The sequence below is a fragment of the Arvicanthis niloticus genome, chromosome 10 (genome assembly GCF_011762505.2).
Source record: "Arvicanthis niloticus isolate mArvNil1 chromosome 10, mArvNil1.pat.X, whole genome shotgun sequence".
Classification (NCBI taxonomy): domain Eukaryota; kingdom Metazoa; phylum Chordata; class Mammalia; order Rodentia; family Muridae; genus Arvicanthis; species Arvicanthis niloticus.
Genome location: NC_047667.1, coordinates 16722696 through 16744084, shown reverse-complemented (window position 1 = coordinate 16744084; position 21389 = coordinate 16722696). Strand labels below are relative to the sequence as shown.

The window sequence follows — 21389 nt, the reverse complement described above, 5'->3', positions numbered from 1 at the left end:
GTACCCAAGTGGGAAGCTACACCACAGCAGCCAAGAACATTTGTATTTTGTGACTATAGGTTTTGAAATATTGTGTGCATGTGTGCGTGTGTGTGCATGTGTGCATGTGTGTGCACGTGTACATGTGTGTGTGCGTGTGCGTGTGAGTGTGTAGGTCAGAGGACACCTCAGGTGCCATTCTTCAGGAGCTGCCTACCTTGTTTTTGAGACAGGATCCCTCACTAGGTTCACTGACTAGGTAGACTGCCTGGCTTTCTCTCTCTGCTTCTCTAGTGCTGGGTTTCCAGCATGTGACGTCATGCCTGACTGTCTATATGGGTTCTGGGAATTGAATTCAGGTTTTCCTGGGGCTATCAGTTTAACAACTGGAGTCACTACCTCAGCCCTGCATGATTTTCAAGTGTGTTTCACCAGGAGGAGGCCTATCTGATGGGAAGACAATTCTCTCTTGATTAAATGGCAACCTTCATCAACAGTCCCTCCCGTCTTGTTCAGATAAATTTCAGCTTGTCGGGTGATGGCTCAGTGAAGGTCACACGTGGCTGGTAAGAAAGGAAGCAACCCTTGTTTAGTCTGACTCAAAGAAAACCAGCATAAATGACACAAAAGCAAACTCCCCCAGTAATGGAGCCTGGGTGTTCAGTGCAAACCACATTCTGCAGCTTCAGCCATTCACCTTCGGTGCTTAAGTAGAGTTAAGTTTAAGCACATTTCTCTTTTGCTTCGCTCTGGGTTCCTAAGAGCTAAGGAGTGCTTTGCCATTTACAGAGTCAGCCCTCTATGTGTGTGTGTCTGTGTGCGTGTGTGCGTGTGTCTGTGTGGTGGAGGGGAGTGGGCATTCACACTATATGCATGTGGGAGCCATTTCAGTTGTCTTCCTCAATCATCTCCACCTTATCGTTTTTCTAAACATTATTTATTTTATGTGTATAGGTGTGTGTCTGCACGAGGCCAGAAGAGGGCATCAGACCCCCTAGAAATAAGGTCATAGAAAGTTGTGGCTTGCCTGACATGGGTGCTGGAAATTGAAGAGCAGCGTGTGCTTTTAAGCACTGAGCTGTATCTTTAGTCCCCTCCCCCTCCTCCCGACACAGTGTCTATCACTGACCTTGAGCTCGCTGCTTCGGCTAGACGGTCTGGCCAGTGAGCTCCGTTAACCTAGCCACCTCCACCTCCCCGAGGCTGGGTCAGTAAGAGTGCTGCCACACCAGACATTTTTATGTGGGTGCCGAGGATGTACTTTACTACTGAGTGAACCTGCAGAGACCTTTTCAGCCTTTCAGAGGTGACCTCAGACTGAGACACCCAGGCTCTACTCTCATCCTTTATGAAGAGGAAGAGAGGCAGTGCCACAAAAGTGCTTTGTAGAGATGCACAGGCTACACAGATGCTACCTTGTCACCAGCTCATCTCCAAGGCAGGGGCCTAATGAGGACCACAGGGCTGACTGGGGAGTTGTGCTCAGTCAGGCCAATCTGTTATTCCATTTCTGTGTTTTTGAACAAGTGCCCAGAGGCAAGGGCCATGGCTACAGTTAGCTGAAGAGGAAATTACTGAATAAATTCTATGGCCAACGAGAGACAAAGCAAGGGTTGGCTGCTAGCTATTTTTATGCTACTTTTCCTCCCCGCCCCCTTTTTGAGGCGTGCAGAGGGAAGGGCACTAGAGCTGGGAAGAACGAAACGATGGAAAGACAGCTTACGCATGCTAAGAATCCTTTACTTTGTTACTTTGTAGACTTTAAGATGATAGCTTTTAACTTGTATTTTCAAGAAACCTTGGAGTGAATAACACTCCACTCTAGGGATATTTTGTTCTGTGACTCAGTTTGTCTATGTCCCCATATGGGCACTTACAACACAATGACTATCTAAAGTATTTTGTGGGTCTTATTATATGATATATTATCTAAAACATAATAAAAGTAAGATGATTAAAAATTCACAAAAGAAGAAAAACATACTTGTAATTTTTTTGTGTGTCAAAGATTCTTTTAGCATCTAGCTTAGATGTGAAAGAGAGGGAAGAGAGTCTTTTTTTTTTTTTTTTTTTTTTTTTTCATTTTTGGAGGCCGGGTCTCCTATAGCCCCTATATAGCCCACTCACTATACAGCCAAAGATGACCTTGAACTTCTCCTCCTCTTCCCTCCATCTCTCCATTGCTAGAACTGAGGCAATCACCAGCACAACTTATGTGTTCCCAGGAATGGACTCCAGAGATTCCCTACCTGCTAGGCAAACAGTAACCAAGCCACACCCTCATTTAGTCTTACTGTGCCGAGGCACAAGTGTAGTTTGGTACTAAATCGAATTTGAGACTGTGTGAAAAACACATTACATCTAGAAGCACCCCGCCCCCTGCTCCCTGAAATTTCATCCATATTTTAAAAATTTCAGCTCCCGGTTTCACTGTGAGATAACTGGAAGAACAGCAGCTTGCATGCTGCTAGCTGAGGCTGTCACACGCTTACTGACACAACTGCCAGAACACGTGTCTGACCCTTCTATGTCTCTAAGTAACACAACTTGTCACCAGACCAGACCCTGGGTTTCTGAAACGGGAAGGCACCCGCCCGCGCGCACACACACACACACACACACACACACACAAGCAGGAGATTCTCACTGACCCCAGCCAGCAGCTGTGTGCGTCTGAGTCATCTGCGGCAAGAACCGTACTCTCAATCCAAGCATCTTCACTCTGCTTCTAAAGACTCCAACGCCATGGGCCTGGCTGATACGGCCAGACACAGGAGGAAAGGCTCCGTGGTTAAGAGCACTGGCTGCTCCTACAGAGGTTCCAAGCTTGGTTCCTGTGTGTGGTGGCTCACAAACACCTGTAACCCTAGTCCAAGGGGGAGTCCACGCCTCTGGCCTCTGTTGGCATCTGCACCTCCCTGTCAAATCACACATGCACACACACAGTTTTTACAAACTGACTTTTCATCTAGCTCTAACCTCAATTCAAGTTTCTTTTTTTGCTTTGCCTGATGTTGAGAACACAGGCATCTGTGTGGTTAGAGGGCATGAAGGTGAATATTTGCAATTCAAAGGAAATCAGTAAAATCGCACCATAAATGAGACTTCTGTAATCTGTCCATCCCAGAAGAGAAACGCATGGGACTTCTACAAAAACCACCCTAATATCTGAGTTCTCTTTACTTTCCAAGTTCTGTTCCGAGCAAGTGTGACGACAAATACCGACAACTAGAAGGGAGCTGGGACCACCCAGGAGAGCAGCCTCTGGGCAAGTCGGTGAGGAAAGCTCTAGACTGGGTAAGCTGAGGTAGGAAGCCCCAACCTGAACCTGTGCAGCACTGTCCCATGGGCTGGGGTCCTGGACTGAACAGAAAGGAGAAAGAGCTCAGTACCAGCGTCCATCTCCCTGCTCCCTGACCATGAGCACATATGAATAGATGTCTCGTGCTCCTGCTGCCATTCCTTCCCAGCCTGGATGGACTGTAATAGGCACCCCACCCCACCCCACCCCACCCCACACCAGACTATGAGCCAAATCGAACCCCTCCTTAACTTAACCCTTAAGTCTCTCTGTTAGGTATTTTGTCTCAGCAAAACCCAACAGGATGAACAGAGCATATGACAGCAACTCTTTGGTTCCTCACTATCACAACTCTGTAACAGATGAGGCCACGGGGTTCTTGCCTGTCTACAGGTCAGAAAGTCCTGGGACTCTGAGCCAGAATGCTTCGTCCCAATTCTAACGGACAGCATTATAATATAAATCTTATTTTCTGTGCCCTATGAATCATGGCAACAAATCATGCTTTCAGAGAAAAACATGTTCTACTGCAGTAGAGAATACAATCATGATATGTACATTATATACCATTATACATGTATACACCATATCACTGCAGTTTATATACCATTATACATGTATACACCATATCACTGCAGTTTTGTAACAGCTTTTATAATATGTATTTGTGATCAACTTTTGGTTTTCTGTTTTTGAGAGACATGCTCTTATGTAGCTTGGATTGGCCTTGAACTCACTATGTAGCTGAGGATGACCTTGAACTTCTGATCCTCCTGTCTCCACCCCCAGAGTGCTGGGATAACAAACATACCACTACACCCTGTTTAAGTTGTGCTGGGGATGGAACCCAGGGCTTCATGAATGCCGTTCACTCTACCAACTGAGCTACATCCCAGACCCTCGTGCCTTCTTTAAAAATGAATTAAAAATTCACAGTAAGGAAATTCACTTTGCTTTCAATTGTATAAATCTCCAAGGTCTGTTTTTCTCCTGGTAAATCTTAAACACTTTTAAGAATTTTGAGTTATACTCACACTACCTATTCCCAAAGGCAGAACCCCAAGAACCAGCTTAAGTGGGTTCCTCAGCCTTCATAGCCACCAGGTCTGAGGGGTGTGAACTTCTCAAAATTCATCAGGTATCTCTTTCCTCTGTACCTTTCATAGCTCAGGCCATATTGATTTTTGCCAATAAATACAGTTTTCTTTCCCCTAAATACAAATGCTTTAATTGCTTTTCCTGTTATAACTGATACAAGTCCTCAGTGTAAATCTTTTTCTTTTTTGTAACAGAGAAAGATATAAAGAAGTTACTTATGATCTTACTTGCTTAAAAATACCCACCATTCCTTTCTTTACCCTCTAGGCCATACCCATAGGTAGTTTTTAGCTTCAAACTAAAGTGGATCCTGTTACACTTACTCTGACACACACACACACACACACACACACACACACACTATTATAGCTACATATGTATGTGCAGATGCCTCTGTGTGTGTGTGTGTGTGTGTGTGTGTGTGTGTGTGTGTGTACACACCAGAGAGTGATTTTGGCTGCCATTTCTCTGCTGTACACTTAAAAATATTTATATTTATGCACAGAGTATTTGCCTCCATGTATGCATGTGCACCACTTGCATTTTTGGTGACCTTGGAACCAAGAGGAGAATGTTGTTAGATCCCCTAGGACAGGAGTTACAGCCAATTATGAGCTGCCATATGGGTGCTAGGAACTCAACCTGGTTCCTCTGCAAGAATAAGAGGCACTCTTAACAGTTGAGCCATCTCTCTGCCCCTCAATTTGTTTTGTTGTTTGTCTGTTTGTTTTGTTTTGTTATCCTGGAGACAGGGTGTCTTAGAGTTCAGTAGGCAGGCTAGCCTGGCTGGCCAGCGAGTCCTGGGGGCCCTCCTGTGTCTGCCTCCCTAGCACTGGGATTACAAGCACACACTACTGTGTGTGTGTGTGTGTGTGTGTGTGTGTGTGTGTGTGTGTGTGTTTAACAAAGGCTCTGGGGATTGACCCTAGATCCTTCTGCATGCACAGCAAATACTGAGTTGAGCCACTTCATGAGCCCATAATCTGGATTTTAAAGCTGCACAGAGAGAGTAGCTAGAATTTTCAAATTTTACCCAAATTTATGTTTTCAAATGGTTACGATGCTCAGCTCACCAAGAGGAGGAGGCAGGGCAAGATCTAAGGAATCAGCAATGCACAGTGGAGGCAGAACTTGTGAGTGTCTGAGCTGTCCACAGAGGGACAGTGGAGCGGGCTCCTCAGGTGTCAAGTGACCTTGAGGAGAGAACCCCTCCTTCGGGCTGGTCCTCAGAGGAAAGAGTCTTGGACTTCTCTGACTTGCAGGTCTGTATATGAACAATAGTCCCCCTGACTGTCCTCAGAGTAAAGCCTGCACAGAAACACCCAACTTCCAAGAAAGCTGCCAGGTTGGCAGGGCAGAGGATTGGCTCACATGTAACATTCTCTCTGTTGCCAGGCTCAAGTTTGGAGCCTTCATCATCAGTCTCCTCTCATCACTTGGTGGCCACGAGAGCCCCCAAACCCTAGCAGAAACCCAGCATGGAAACCAGTGATAATGGCCATAACAATGTAAAATGGCCAAGAGTCACTGTGGCTGGAGCAACTCTTCAAGCATAAGAACAGAAGCTCTGTAGGAAGGAAAGAGGAAGACCTCTCATTTCACAGAGCACTCTTAGGTCTGCAATTTTTTTTTTTTTTTTTTTTTAAAGTCAGGCTCTTATGTATCCCAGGCTGATCATGGAAGTCTTTGTAGGAAAGAATTGTCTTCTCTAACTCCTCCTCCTCTGGAATGCTGGGATTCCTGGCATGGACCACCACACCAAGTTTATGAAGTGTGAGAATAAAACCCAGAACCTCCTGTGTGGTAGGCACTCTAGCAACAGAACCATGTCCCAGGCTCAATTTTGAATTATTTCTTACTCTTCCCTGATTTGTTGCACGAACCCATAACTAAAAAGATATTATCCTCTGATTTTATTTAAATCCACTCACTACCATGTACTAAATTTCATCAATGAACAGACAAACCCCAAGCTTCTAACTATAACCCAGATGACAGGAAGGAGAGAGAAACAAACAAAGGATGAAAAATTAGAGAGGCAGGAAGGCAGGGAAGGGTGTGGGGAGTGGGGCAAAGGGTCTGCACTTCCAAATGAGGCCAGGGCAAATGTCACTAAAGGGTCATCTGAGTTATGGGTACAAGACAGTGGTGCAGTCAGAGGCAAGGAAGAATGTTCCAGAAAATGTAACACCCACTGCAAAGGTTCTGGGGTGGAAGTGTGTCTGGCACAGTTGAAAAACCATGAGGGAAGCCAGAGGAAAGTGAGGAAGACTCAGGAAGAGACAAGGCCAGGCTCTCAGGAGCCTGAGCCTTTTAGGATACTAGACTGGTTCACATCTAAGCCACTTCCTTGAATTGACAGACAGACAGACTAGCTCTGCACATCGGACCTTCCTTAAGGAACAAGGACAGGCTCTGAGGCAGTGGTGGCAACGATATCACTAAGAGGCTACTGAGATGTTTGCAGGCAGAGAACCAGGCCTGAGCCGAGGCTTGCCTGAGCGGGATGGGCATGGTCTCAGCACTGATGCTATTGCCTAGTAACGCATGAAGCCTGGAGTTTCACCCCCAGCACTGTATGAACTGGGTATGGTGGCTCATGCCTCTAATACTAGTAGTTCTTAGGTGAAAACTGGAGGATCAGGAGTTCAAGGTCATCCTTGGCTACACAGTGAGTTCAAAGCTAGCCTGAAATACCTGAGAGCTTGTTTTAAAAAATTTAAATTAAAAGGATAAAAAATTGATACATTTTGGCACTTCTCCACTCAAAGAAAGAGTCTTCAAATGTAGGTCACCAGACCAGCTACAGCTGCCCAACAAGCTGGTCTTGTCACATAGGGAGGATGGGACCCTCTTGACCAGGGTATTGGAGGTCACTAAGGGCAGAGTCTGGATAGTGAGGTACAGACATGATTTTCTATTGCAAAGTCCCTAGCCTCGGCATGCCCCAGCCTCCGCATGCCTTGACATGATGAATGCCTCACAGTGCCTCATTTCCTACCTTATTTCCATATTTCCTGTGTTGAAGAGAGCCCTGTCTGTGGAAAGTTCTCCATCAACTTGTTACCTGACGGGTTTCACCGTGCCTGCTGATCACAGGATCTGTGTTCTCATTAAGAGTTTAAGGATGCTCACTCCCTAATCCCTCATTCTGCCTCAATTTGCAGCACTGTTTCCCCATTATGAACAGTTTCCTATCATCAACCATTTGATTATCTTCAAATATAATACCTGCTAGAAAGGCAGGAAGATCAAAGCTGGGCTCTTCCCCCTTTATTATTCAGAGGGATGGAGATGGTATCCTAGCAACTTGCAAAGGTGACCCACTACATCTTGCTTGGCAAATCATCGTATCATTCAGAACTCATCAACTGCTTTTTTTCTTTTTCCCTTTTAAGACAGGGTCTCATGTATCTCATGCTAATCTTGAACTTGCCATGTAACTAAATAATTGTGATCACTTCATCCTCCTGCCTGCCTCTACTTCCTAAGTGCTAGGATTACAGGTGTTCAGCACCATGCCCTGTTAATGTGGCACAGGGGATGGAACCCAGGACTTTGTGCATGCTGGGCAAGCATTCTCCTGGCTGAGCTGTACTGCACACCCAGCCCCACTGACTTTTTCATTCATTTGACTTTAACCCACTGCATCCAGTGTTCTTTCGATGCTGCCTGGGGATCTTCCGAACTCCTGATACCACCTCTGTGGTCCTTCCTGGCTCCTCTGCTGCTTGGGGATCCTCTAAACTCCTGATTCCACCCCTGTAGTCCTTCCTGGCTCCTCTGCCTCTTCCCTCACATCTGCAATCTGACTTACTCTAGGATGAGGCTATTTTATATGGAAAAAAGATGTTTGGGGAAACCTGGTCTGAAGGCTTGCATACTTATCACCCTCCTCAGGCTGGCTTAACTTTTGGTCCTTTTTAAAGCACAGAACTGAAAACATTTGCGTGTGATGGTGTGTAGTGTGGTGGTGGTGGTGGTGGTGGTGGTGTGTGTGTGTGTGTGTGTGTGTTTGTGTGTGATGTAGATTACGTATGGAAGTCAGACGATGACTTCGGATGCCATTCCTAGGGTACCACCCACTTGGTTTTCTGGAGACAGGGTATCTTCATCAACCTGAAGCTGAGCTGACTGGTCAACAAGCCTCAAGGACACACCTTTCTCCGCCTCCCTCCCCCAGTGCTGGGATTACAGGCCTGTACCAACACACTTGGTTTTTTACTTGATTTACTGGGATCAAACTCAGGTCCTCAGGCTTGCATGGCAAACACTTTACCCATAGAGCCATCTCCCAGGTCAGTATTTCATTTTTATGACTTCACTAATACTTTTTTTCAGTCTGGAGATCACCCGAGGTCTCCACATCAACACAGTAAATACACCTTTCTTGTGTACAGACATCTCGGCTCCTTTACATCCCTTGAAGAGTCTCGCATAACCATGTAAACATTCTCTGCTGCAGTGTTTGCTCTCAGTGTTTCGGGTGGTTGGCAACGTTCTGCTCTGTGGGTTCTTTTCTTAAAAGGCATTCAACTGTGTCAACTTTCCCCATGGCCTCTGCTGAATCCAGGAACCTTATCCTTCTTCCAGGTTAAGAGAAAGTATTCTCTGTTTCTGGCTTTCACTACATTTTAAACAGAGAACTTCTTTCACTTGAAGGAAAGCCTTCATCTACATAATCCCAGCAGGTTTGCATGGGACTGAGTTCCACTCTTTAGTTGGAGAAAACTCCATCTCCTCTCAGGGGCAGGGCACAAGGTTACTGCCATCGTGTCTCAGAAAGTGTGTGCAAGTACAAGTTTTACCTCCTGGTCCTAACACAGGTCCCTGCTTAGCTGATTGGCTGGCACATCTTTCCGTACTCAGGATTTCGTAGCAAAGTCAAAGCCCAGGCAGACTCTAATCATGCCTTGCCATGCTGACAGCCATCTGTTACCTGGTGCGCCAAATATTAGTTTGTTTCCTGAACTGTGCCCCTGGGACAGGTGGCAATAACAGGACAATATAACTCCAATAATGATAATGTCTATCATAGACACAGCATGCTCTTGCCAAACTCTCTGGGCTCAAAAGAACATTTAAACAGGTAACACCCTTTCTCTCTGTTTCTCCTTGTCTCTCTGTCTGTCTCTCTGTCTGTCTGTCCAACTCTCTCTCTTTGTCAGACTTTGTGTGTATGTGTGTGTGTGAGTGCATGTGTGCGCGTGCATGTGTGTGTGTATTTGTGGGTGTGCGCATCACAGCATGGGATTACAACTGCTCACTGTCACACCTGGCCTTTCCCATGAGTCCTAGGGATCCAACTCAGGTCTTCTCAAGCACCCTAACAGCGGAGGTCTCTCCCCAGTCCATACACATGAGCTGATTTTTAAAACTGCCACCTTGCCAGCTGTATATCCTTCTTAATTCTTTTGTTCCCCAGACCTAATTCCCAAGGATTAGTCTAACATGTTCACTGAGACATTTAGGGAACCCAACAAAGGATCACCTCTGGGCAGCTGCGTTGGGCATGAGGGACAACCATGAAGGGGAAAGACAGCTTAAACATTTTTAGGGCCTTGACTCAGCCAAGCAATTAAGACTGACATTTGAGAAATTTGTCTTAGCATGGAAACATCTAGATGAAATCATACTGATAACTTGGAAAGTGAGAGTTTTCTATCCTTAGCCTTCAAATCAATGGTTTTATTCACTTGCTCTTACATTTCAAGACTAGAGCCTTCCCTTGTCATGGGGGTGGGGACTTAATCATAACTTTAGCACAAACACTATCTAGTATGGCACTTGGTTTTACAGTTTGCAGCTAATTAGAAATAAGGCAAAAGCAGGGTAATAGAGAGCAACAGGAAGAAACAGAGATGACAGGAAACAGCCATCATGGAGACCTCTCTGAGCCCAGCAGCAGGGCCGGGGAGATTTGTAACACCTATCTATCATGTTGGTGAACTGTCACGAACTGTTGGAGCACACAGAGAAGTTGGCTCTGGAAGCAAGGTAGGAATCTCCCACTTCAGACCCAAGCATGTCTGAGGAGAACCTGGTCCCGTGACCCTGTGGCAGAGAAAGGAGACCAGCAAAACAACCTGGTATTATGCCTTGAGAGAGCTGGAGGGGGAGCCCTTTCCAGTCAAGGTTCCTGTTTATTCTGTGCATAAAAATGTCTCAGGTGGGAACTGGAAGCTGTACGGTGGAGGCCCCAGCATGACTGTTTCTTCCTCAGTCAATTTCTATGGGATGTTGTAAGACCCAGTTTGAACCACACCTCTCAGGATACTCCAGTTGACTGCACCCAACTTGATGTTTTACAACCTACTTGGTCCCCCCCCCCCAACCTTTGCTTGTTATATGCTCAATAAAGTCACTCATTTGAAACTACAACTACAGCTACTGTAGGTGATTCTCTGGACCACACAGAAAAAAGTCATCACTGCAAAAGCTTATTAAATGCCACACAAGCACCAGCAAAGGCAGTAAAATAGTCTTGAGTCCAGTAGCTAGGTGGCCAGCAAAGTATGAAACTGAGTTTAAAATAGTCCTAATTAAGAAAAGGCATGCACATGTGTGGTGTGCATGTGTATTCCTATGTGCATGTATATGTACGCATCTGTGCATGTATGTGTGTATGCTGTGCATGTAGAGACAAGAGGTTTGGGTCATGTATCTTGTTCAGTGGTTCTCCACTTTGTATACTGAGGCAGGCTCTCACTTGAACCAGAACTCACTGATTTGTCAACTCTAGCTAGGCAGTGCCATCTCCACCTCCTGGGTGGGTGGGGGGTGAGGGTGGGGGTGGGGCTGGAACTGCAGGCACAACACTACTCTTGCTTGGCATTTCCATATGTTCTGGAGATAAGATCAGAACTCCATCCTCAAGCTTACAGGGCAAGTGCCTTACCCACTGCCCCAACTCCCCAGCTCTGAGATCACTTTTTCTTTTAAAAGCTTCATGTTCAGACAGGTGGTGGTGGCTCACACCTTTAATCCCAGCACTCTAAATGTAGAGGCAGATGAATCTCTGTGAGTTCGAGGACAGCCTGGTTTATAGATGGAGCTCCAGGACAGCCTGAGCTACACAGAAAAATCCTGTCTCAAAAAAAAAAAAAAAAAAAAAAAAAAAAAAAAAAAAAAAAAAAAAAAAAAAAAAAAAGCTTTATGCTCAAATAATTAAGATAGAACTGTGTGGAAAGAGTAGGTTGCCATGGATTCCTCTTCAGGATGCAATGGCCCCTGAGCAGCATAGATATGGTACTGGGGACACGCTCATGCCCATTGGAAGGTGATCTGCAGGCCTTTCCTTTGTGGCTTCTACTGTTAATTTGTTTTGAATACTTTTCTCTAGGACCTTTCTAAGTTTCTTCACAAAAAGTTCATGTGGGCTTTTAATTCCAATTACTGAAAAAAATTATTTCTAAGGAAAAATTTCAAAGGCACATACTTTCTCAGCTAAGGGTCCTGAGAATTGCAACCCCAGATAAATGGTTATCTAATTAACCTTTGCGCCTGCCTTTGGTAGCTTTTTGAAAGGCAGGGCCCACCCAGGAATACTCACGGAACATGGTGTAAAACTGCTGCGGGTTCAGATTCCACTTTCCCCAGGGCGTCTTGTGGCCTTTCGACTGGGCATAACTTGCATGATTGAACTCAGGTTCTGTCCCAAAGGAGTCTAGCACCCGGAGCATGCACCTGTGAGGAAAGCACTCTGTGTCAGATTATAACCCTGATGCTGTAGTTCGAGAGACAAAAGCAAACGGACAAACATTTCAAAGTAAAATTGCATTTTGCATTTGTTTTTAAAACCAGCTCCACTTGCAAACTAACTAAACTCTCTACCCCTAAGCTCCATTCCTGACCAGGTGGTTTTGGAATCTTAAGCACGGCAGGCATCTATGACTACAAAGAAGGCCTCAGGCACCCAGGCAGACAGAACAGGCCACTGAAGGTAGCTGAATTACCAGTGACATAAAGGTCCATGGATGCTGGAAGCAGCCTGCAGGATTCATTGCAGTGAACTTAGCACTCAGGGACTGGGCATACAATAGGTGCCTAACCAATGTGGTGAAAGAAACAAAGCACCATTATCTCTACAGATCTTATTCTGCTTAGAGCGTGGGGCATGCTGTAGGGCTTTTAGCCTCTGTCAGCCTTCCCATCAATTAATTAGATCATCTGACTTTAGGTGATGCCTCTGCCGCAGCTACAAGTGTCTGCTTCATACTGGAAAGGCACTCCTCACACTGGTATGCTGATGTCATTTGAAGGCAGGGTTTTGGGAGATAATTAGGGATAGATGCAGGCCCACAATGGCACTACTGGCTTTATGAGAGGATGACTAGAGACCCAGGTCAGAACTCTGCGCAGTAGAATATAGCCTTCCCTGGATGGGGGCCACTCCGTCTTGGAGTTTTCAGCTTCCAACAGTGAGTAATAAATTCCATTTCACAATAAATGAGTCTGGCTCCAGTATTTTGTTGTAGTAACACAAAACAGACTTCAACCTCACGTAGTAGGCGGGGGTGGCTTTTATACACCCAACTATAACATACTAGAACTTGACTGCTAGAAACTGATGCAATACAATAGAGTTTCATTGGTCCATTAAACTGAGCCAAACCTGACCCAGCAGTCCTCAGTGTAGCTGTGATCTAAGAATTGGTTTTTATATTCTTTGGTGTGCCTGGGTATGTGTTCGTTTGTGTATGTGCATATGTCCACAGTGGAGAACAAAAGGTGTGTGTGTGTGTGTGTGTGTGTGTGTGTGTGTTGGTGGAGGGCATCAGGGGTCAATTTTGGGCTAACGTTCTGCAGGCATCATCTACCTTAGCTTTTGAGACAAAGTCTCTTGCTGACCTGAAATTTGCCAAACAGACTAGGCTAGCTGGGTAGGGAGCCCTAGGAGCCTCCTGTCCCTAACCGCCCGCCCCAGCACTGGTGTTGAAAGTATGTACCACCATATCCAGCTTTGCCATGTGGGCCCTGGGGCCAGAACTCAGGTCCTGAAACACTGCACAACACTTACTTCACTGACTAAGCTCCCTCCTCAGCAAGGTTTCACATTCTCAAATGATTTTAAAAGACACGACAGAGGAAAATTCCATGAAGCTCACTCATATTTCCACAATGGAAAATAAAGTTTTATTGGAACCTGGCCACATTCTGCTGTTGATAGCCTGTCTATAACTTGGTGACTGTCTTCAAGCTGTGTGTGACGGCACAGGGGAAAAGCTGCGGCACAGCCCATACGTGGTAGCAGAGCACACACTGGTCACAGCCGGGTTTTATAGGAAAGCATTCTGAGCACAGGTGGGGAGGGCACAAAGGATGGCTGGGAGGAAGGAATCGGAGAGCTAACATTATTGATTGGGGTTGTGCTGATTTAACTGAGGATTTTCAAAATGTGTAAAGTAAGCGGGTGAGGTTGGCCAATGGGGACAGTTCTTCACTGTTGTCCTCTGGCAGAAGATTTCTGAGCATCTTCCGCTAACTAAATAAAATTAAAGCCCACATTTAGGATAGATGGTGGCAACACTTTTAAGGAGTCTTTCTTCTTCCATTTCTTATTACCGGGAAACTATGCTAAATTTTTGCAAATTTTTACTTTGAGGTAAGATTCTGAAATCAAAATAAAATAAAACCAGCAAAGTCCAAATTCCAGATTACATCCTCCAGGGAATACAACTGTCAACTGAAATCTGTGTGCTCACCTCGCCACCAATTATCTAGGCGTGGCCACAGAGTGAACTGTCCTGGGTCACAGTCCTTGCTTGGGTCCTTATGTGGCTTCCTTGGATCCACTTTCAGCACAATGACAGGTCTCTCTTTTGGGGACATGCATGTTCATGTGTGCACATGCGTGTTTATGTGTGCATATGTGTTCACAGGTCTGCATGCATATGTGCATGCAAGAATGTGGAGGCCAGAGGTTAAATTCTGGTGTCAGTCCTCGGAAGCCACAAACTTGGGATGTAGAGACAGGAGGACTTCTAGTTCAAGGTCCTCCTTGGCTACATGTTGGAATTACATTATACTTGTGCTGTGTTAATCTTTATGCCAGCACTTGGATGCCCACTGTGTGTCTGAAACATCAGGTAGCTTCCAAGGATTTAAACATGTATTTGTGCCAGTGCCAAGGCAGCTGGTCTTTCTCTAAGAGGTACCTCGGCAGCAATGCCAAATGACTCCTGGACCATTCTTGTTGCTCAAGGCTACACTACAGTGAGAGAGACACTTAGAAGCACAAGGCCTACTTCCTAGCTAGGAATCTGGTGTAAAAGCTGGCGTGCTGCGGACCATTTGTATCTCACGTTCTTGCTCATCTTCAACACTCACAAGGGACTCCTGTGGACAGAAGGAGTGTGCATTCTGTAATACGTGCTAGAGTACTAGTAGCCTGTCAGCATTTAAATAAGTGCACCCAAATGTCCTAGATTCTTATGCAAGTCAGACAGAATTCAGAGTGTTTTTCCCAGGTCATGCAAACAGACCTAAAGGACTTATTGGTCATTGAGAGGTCTGACGACACAATATGGAATGCAGTCCTCATCACCTGCTGTCAAGCAAGATGGTCACAGTCTGACAGTCTCTTCTGTGTGCATGTGTTGTATATGTGTGTGCATGTCTTTACATGTGAGCATATGATATGTGTATGCATGTGTGTATATAGGCTTATGTGAAGTGTATGTGTGCATGTATGTATGCATGAAAACCAGAAGTTTCTTAATAGTTCCTTGTCTTTTCTTTTTTTTTCTTTTTTCTTCTTTTTAAAATCTTTTTTGTTCTTTTTTTTTTTTTTCCTGTCTTATTTTCTGAGACTGAATCTCTCAGTGAATTTAGAATTCACTGAGTTGGCTAGAGTACTTGGCCTGAGAGCTCCAGGAGCCTCCTGCCTCCATTTCCCCAGGCTGGGATTGCAAATGTACACCATCCTGCTAGGCCTTTTGGATTCAGGGGTCCAAACTCAGGTCCTCATATTGTACAGCAAGCACTTTGCCAACAGAGGCATCTCCCCCATCCTTTGTTTTTTTGTTTTGTTTTGAGCTAGGGTCTCATGTAACCTAGGCTGCCTTTATATACCACAGGTGCTCAAGGCTGACTTTGAGCTTCTGATCCTTTTGTTTTGACCTCCTGAGTGCCAGGATTACAGGCAGCTACTGCCACACTGGCTTATTAGGTGCTGGGAACTGAACCCAAGGCTTCACATACAACAGGCCAGTGTGACACAAATGGAACTCCATCCCTAGATGCCACTTTTCATATTTAAAGGGAAAGAAATAGGCAAGAAAATTTCTAGGAAGCCTGCTTGTTATTTGATGAAACTGCAGCTTTGCGACAAAACAAAGACTGAGGGCTAAAGCGCCAAGAGACCTCCTGCTGTTTCTGGCTAATTCAGACCATTACTGAAGAATGAAGGAAAACCATTATGCACATCCATAAGCCCTGAGAGATGGAGCATTTTCACACAGCAAGCATCAAATACCAATCAACAGTGACCATTTTAATAACAACATGGCCTTTCTTAATTGACCCACATCACCACCGAGAGTATTTTCCCATCAAAATAGCCCTTCTTAATATCAAGGACATAAGAGTCTACAGAGGGCTGGATTGCCAGGTTTTCTTTATGTTTTTCAGTCGTCTACAGTTCATAAAAGGACAGAAAGGAATAGCCCTGACTTTCTTTCCTGAAGGCTATCACCTTAGGAAAACAATTATGTTTATAGTATGGCTTGTTAACCAAGAAGAAAGAGTTATTTTTATATAACTAAGAAAAAAAAAAGTGATGGCTTGTGATCTGTGGAAAAAACAATAATAGGGAAACTATGATATCAAAGAAAGTGGAGCACTGCAGCTGAGGAGAGGGTAGTGTGTATGCTTGGTGCACACGTGGAAACCCAGTGCTGGGGAAGTAGAGGCAGGTAGATCCCTGAGGCTTACTGGCCTGCTAGCCTCCCCTATGGGCCAGCAGCTTTAGGTCACTGAAAGACTGTCTCAAAATTAGGTAGAGAGTGTTTCTGAAGGATGACACCCAAGGTTATTCTCAGTCTTCCATATGCACACATACCTACACACATGTGTACATGAACATGTACGTACATATACAAATGCACAAAAGAAAAAGCAAATAAAAAGGACAAATTTTTATCTAACCAAAACTTTACTAAAAATAAAAAGGAACATTAGAAAGACAGGAAAAGAACACAGAGACTTTAAAAACAACATACTCAACAGTCACACAATCATCACGGACAGCACAGTCAACATTTTCAATAAAACAGTCATTTGAAACAAGCAAGAGTCAGCTAGCATAGTCAATAGTCACTCAGCACATCCAGCATAATCCACACACTCAACAAAGCTGGCACAGTCGGCAGTCTGTACAGCACAGTCAACAGTTATTCAACAGTCAGTTTGCACAGCCAACACAGTTAACACAATCAAAAAAGTTGCAATCACTCAACAGTCAACAGGATCATTGACCACAGTCAGCATAGTCAACAGTCAGCCACCAGTCAAGTGATTCAACAGTTAATACACAGACAACACAATCACAGCCACCAAAGTCACTCAACACAGTCTGCATAGTCCAGACAATCAACAGCCGGCAGTCATTCAACAGTCAACACAATCATTCAACGTAGTGAACACATTCAACAGAATCAACAGTCAACCACCACAGTCAACAGTCACTCAACAGTTAACACAGTCACTTAGTCATTCAACACAGATAACACAGTTCACACAGAACACTTAGACCCTTCATACAGTCTCTGTCCCATCAGTTCCTTTGCTGTAAATATTTCATTGCCCAATGAGAAATTCTTTGCTGCTGGGGGCAAGTTTGAAAGTGGATTTGATAGAAAATGGACACTACTAGAATTTGGATTGTTGAAATTCTTTGTATTTTCACTTCTCAGTTTGTCTGCTTTGTAAAGGACTTCTAGTCTGAAATAATCTTTAAGGTTAAAAAAAAAAAACACTAAACATAATTAACAGAAAAGATAAAGGCCTGCTTTAGGCTATTCATGTATTGGATTAGTTAGTGTGTGTGATGGTTCATCTTGATTGACAACCTGACTGGACTTGGAGAAATGCCAAGGAGACTGGACAAGTATACTTCTAGATGTGTCTGTGAATGTGTCTCCGGAGAGAACTAACCAAAGGGAAGGCCTACCCCGAATGTGAGTGGCACCATCTTGTGAGCTGGAAGAAGTGGGGTCCAGACAGAATACAGAGGAAAGAGAAGGCCTGTAGTCAAGGCATTTTTTTTCTCTCTACCTCCTGACCACTACAATATGAGCTGCCCTGGAACACTCTTGCTACCATGATAGACTGAAGCCTTTGAAACCATGAGCCAAAATAAAACTTGCATCCTATAAGGTATCTTGCTCAGATATTTGGTTAAATTGACAGAAAATTAACATAGAAGACCACATTAAAAATGTTTCTACCCATTAGTCACAATTAAACAATGGAAAGAGGGCTAGAATGTAGCTCATTAGAGTGTCCAGCATGCACGGAGTCCTGGGTTCCAGCCTGTCCCTAGCACTGAAAACAACCAGTTGTTGTGGCTCACAGGACAGTTAACCTGAAGTAAGACATGCAGCTGTACAAACAATAATAGAGACCATGCCTCACTCATCAAGGTAGGAGGTGAGCTCCAACCTTCAAAGGCTGTCCTCTGACTTCCACATATATCCTATGGCACACCCATACACAAACTCACAAAAATGCACACACACACAGATGCATTCACACACACACACACACACACACACACACACACACACACACACACACACACACAACTAAAGAAGAAAAATCATTTGCAAATGCATGAGATCCTTGTAGATATACAAAGAGAGGGATGCTAGGCACTGGGGAAGATACATAAAGCTGGATATGTTGTTGTTGTTGTTTGTTTTGTATTGAGACAGGGTTTCACTCTGTAGCTCTGGCCATCCTGGAACTCACTATGTGGACTAAGCTGGCCTTGAACTCATAGAGATCTGCCTGACTCTGTCTCCTGAATACTGAAATTAAAGTGTGCCATTATGCCTGGGTGGACACATTATTCTCAGAATATCAATATAAATAATAAACAATCCCAGGAAGCAATACAGTCAGTGGGAATAACCTGAATTTCATTAAGAATGAGAGGTACACTCCATACAGTTCATAAGGTAATATATAATTATCCTTAAACAAACAAACAAACAAACAAAAACCCAGAAACAACCTACCAGCACAATCCTTCTTAGAGGGAGAAAGGTTTTAGCACATAGTACTTACTGGTAATGAACCCAGGATGGTCCTAGTGTTTTCTTAAATTGAGCAAGTCCCACAATATCAATATAAATAAGCTCAACGATTCTGTCGCCTACAGTTGGACAGCCAGACCGGTTTCCAACAACCTTCTTCATAATCCTGGAGTCAGGCAAACAGGGAAGAAAAGAAAAAAAAAGCATCAATAACTTTACAATACTAAACCTGGCAAATATGATAGGTTCAAATCACAGCTCCAGTCCCTATTAGAGATAATGGGCTGATGATCAAAACCTGTCTCAGATCTTCAGAGCTCCTACTTGGAACCCTCAAAATTAGATGCTGGGAAGCTGGTGTATAAACACAGCCTGTGTCGTTCAGGAAGCTGTGTTATCCATCTCCACTGCAGAGCAGATGTGAGACAGCCAACCTAAGTCTCTCAATCTCACTCTCATTAGCCTCTAGGGTGGGGAGGGAGGACTGAATAGTGTTGTGCTGATATTTCCTCCAATTCAAATATTCTGATCTGTCACAAGTCCCCAGAAACTCCTGAAAAACAAGATTTTTGAGGACCCTCCCCAAGCTAATATAAGCAGTAACAATGGCTTAAGAAGAGAAGATCCTCTGGCCAGTAGATTGCCTGAAAGTCATTCAGGCAGCTTGAGAATGCAGCTTTCCTGAGTTGCCAGCCATGTTTTTTTAGTGATGCACCTGCCTTTGAATCACCATGCTCCTTCTAAGAACCCCTCATCCACAATCCTGGTAAGTAATCCCAATGAATTCATCTGTTTACTAAGTTGGACTTGGATGGAATCTTTATTGGTGTCCTCTCTGGGGTGAACACATGTTTACATGTCCCCAGAAAAAGTCACACAACGAACACAAAACCCTATGATAACCTCTCACTTTTGTTTGTAATTCCTAAACACCTTCAATTCCCAGGCCCCCAGCTCTACGAACCCCCTCCATAATCTTGTGAAAAGTTTCCAGTGACTCTTTACAGAACCCTGTATCTTCAGCCACTGCTCCACTTCTCTACCCTGATATCTCTAACTGCACATGTGCTAACATGTATGTGACTGGTATGTGAACTTGATTGGTCAGAGTAAATCTGAAGTGTAACTGCCGTATACCCAGAAGCCAGGCACCACCTTTTCTTCTGCTCATATCACACAGTAATACTTGACCAATTTACTAAGCCCCACTTGCAAGTGACTGTGGTCACAAACCTCCTCCACAGTCCTCACGCTCACTGCTTCAGGCCCCTTCTGCCTCTTCTCTGAGTTTCTAAAACACTCAAGCTCCAGTGAACCAATTTCTCCTGAAGAGCAGGAAACCATCCCATGAGAGGATGGGTGATAAATAATTTCACCTCTGCATATTCAACATAGCCAGAGTATGCTAGGAGCTATGTGTACGTGCTAAGCACACAGTGGTGAGATTCAACTTGGAGCACTGCTTGTCCGTACATTCTAGTGTAAGGACACCTCCATCAGCATTAATAGAATCACAATTAGTATGCTTATTGTTTAATTGCATCAGTTGTGATTGAGTAACAGCAAACTGGCCATCTCGGCAGGCCCCATTTGGAATCCCAGCCCGCTGAAGCCAGACAGAGCGGCTGCAAAGCACATGACTTTCTAGGTCTCATGTTCTGCATATTTTAAAGCAAGCAGGAAAGCAACAGGAGACAGCCTGGCAAAGGAAGAGGGGAACTGGTTGAGGTACAGAGGACCTCAAGTTCATCTAACTTTGAAGGAGAAAGGAAAGGCACAGACAGATGTTAGACACCAGGCTCAAATCCAGGTACCCTGTGTGCTACGCCAGAAATCTCAGAGAGCTCATGTTCAGTCTGAGTACAGTTTCCTCAGCTCTAAATCACAGATGGCGAGAGCATCTACTTCCAGGTACCAAGGTTTAAATGCAATACAACATACGGGATGCTATGATGTTTCCTTGGATAAAAGCACCCGCTTCTATCACGGGAAGCCACAGTGGAAGGAGAGAACTCAGTCCTGAAAGCTGTCCCTCTGACCTCCTCACACACCGTGGTACACACCTGCCCACATGTGAGCACACACAACAATAAACAAAACAAAACAAAAATAAAGCCACAAAGTGTTTAGTACAGAACACCCAGTAAGGGGCTCAGTATAGTTTTAATAGCTGCCATCAGTGCTGGGGTGGGGCTGAGCCGGCACAGAGCCTGCCTGGCATGCACAGAGGTTCCTCACCCAGTGCCATATACTCTGGACATAGTGGTGCATACCTGTCATCCCATCCAGCACTGAGGATGTGGAGGCAGAAATCAGAAAGTTAAGGTCATCCTCAACTACATATATTTGAGTTTGAGACCAGCCTAGGCTACACAGACCTAGTCTCAGTCAAATGATAGTCCCAAATCAACACTATTGCTGGCATAATTCTGTATTTCTGTTCTAAGCAAGCCTTTATCATGGTGCCCAGCATCTGGAAAGCCAGGAAAAGATAGCTAAGGTTATCTTCAGACATTACTGCCAGTAAGCATGGGGCATCAACAACACAGTAGGAACAGGGTAGACTGCAGCTACCCTTTCCCATCTCCACTATTCCTAGGCTGTTCTCCCAAAGGTTGGCACGGCAACAGGACAACTTGCTGTGCTGTTAGAAGTCTCCGCATGCAGTTTTTTTGGGGACTGTGGGGACTCCCGGTTCATCTGTTTGGCCAGCTGTATTAACTGGAAAGGGACCGAGAGGGGGCGAGAGCTGA

At 44.7% G+C, this 21389-nt stretch overlaps 1 protein-coding gene across 10 annotated transcripts in view; it reads right to left on the bottom strand.

The window, feature by feature from the left end:
- The window catches only part of Mgat5 (alpha-1,6-mannosylglycoprotein 6-beta-N-acetylglucosaminyltransferase), a 284487-nt gene that overhangs the window by 75703 nt on the left and 187395 nt on the right, over positions 1–21389 (bottom strand). For all 10 annotated transcript variants that reach the window (XM_076941068.1, XM_076941066.1, XM_076941067.1 and 7 more), the window contains 2 exons: positions 18668–18802; positions 11931–12064 (listed from right to left, as the gene is read on the bottom strand). In XM_076941068.1, coding sequence (XP_076797183.1) covers positions 11931–12064; positions 18668–18802 — 269 coding nt within the window. The remainder of the gene's footprint in view (positions 1–11930; positions 12065–18667; positions 18803–21389) is intronic.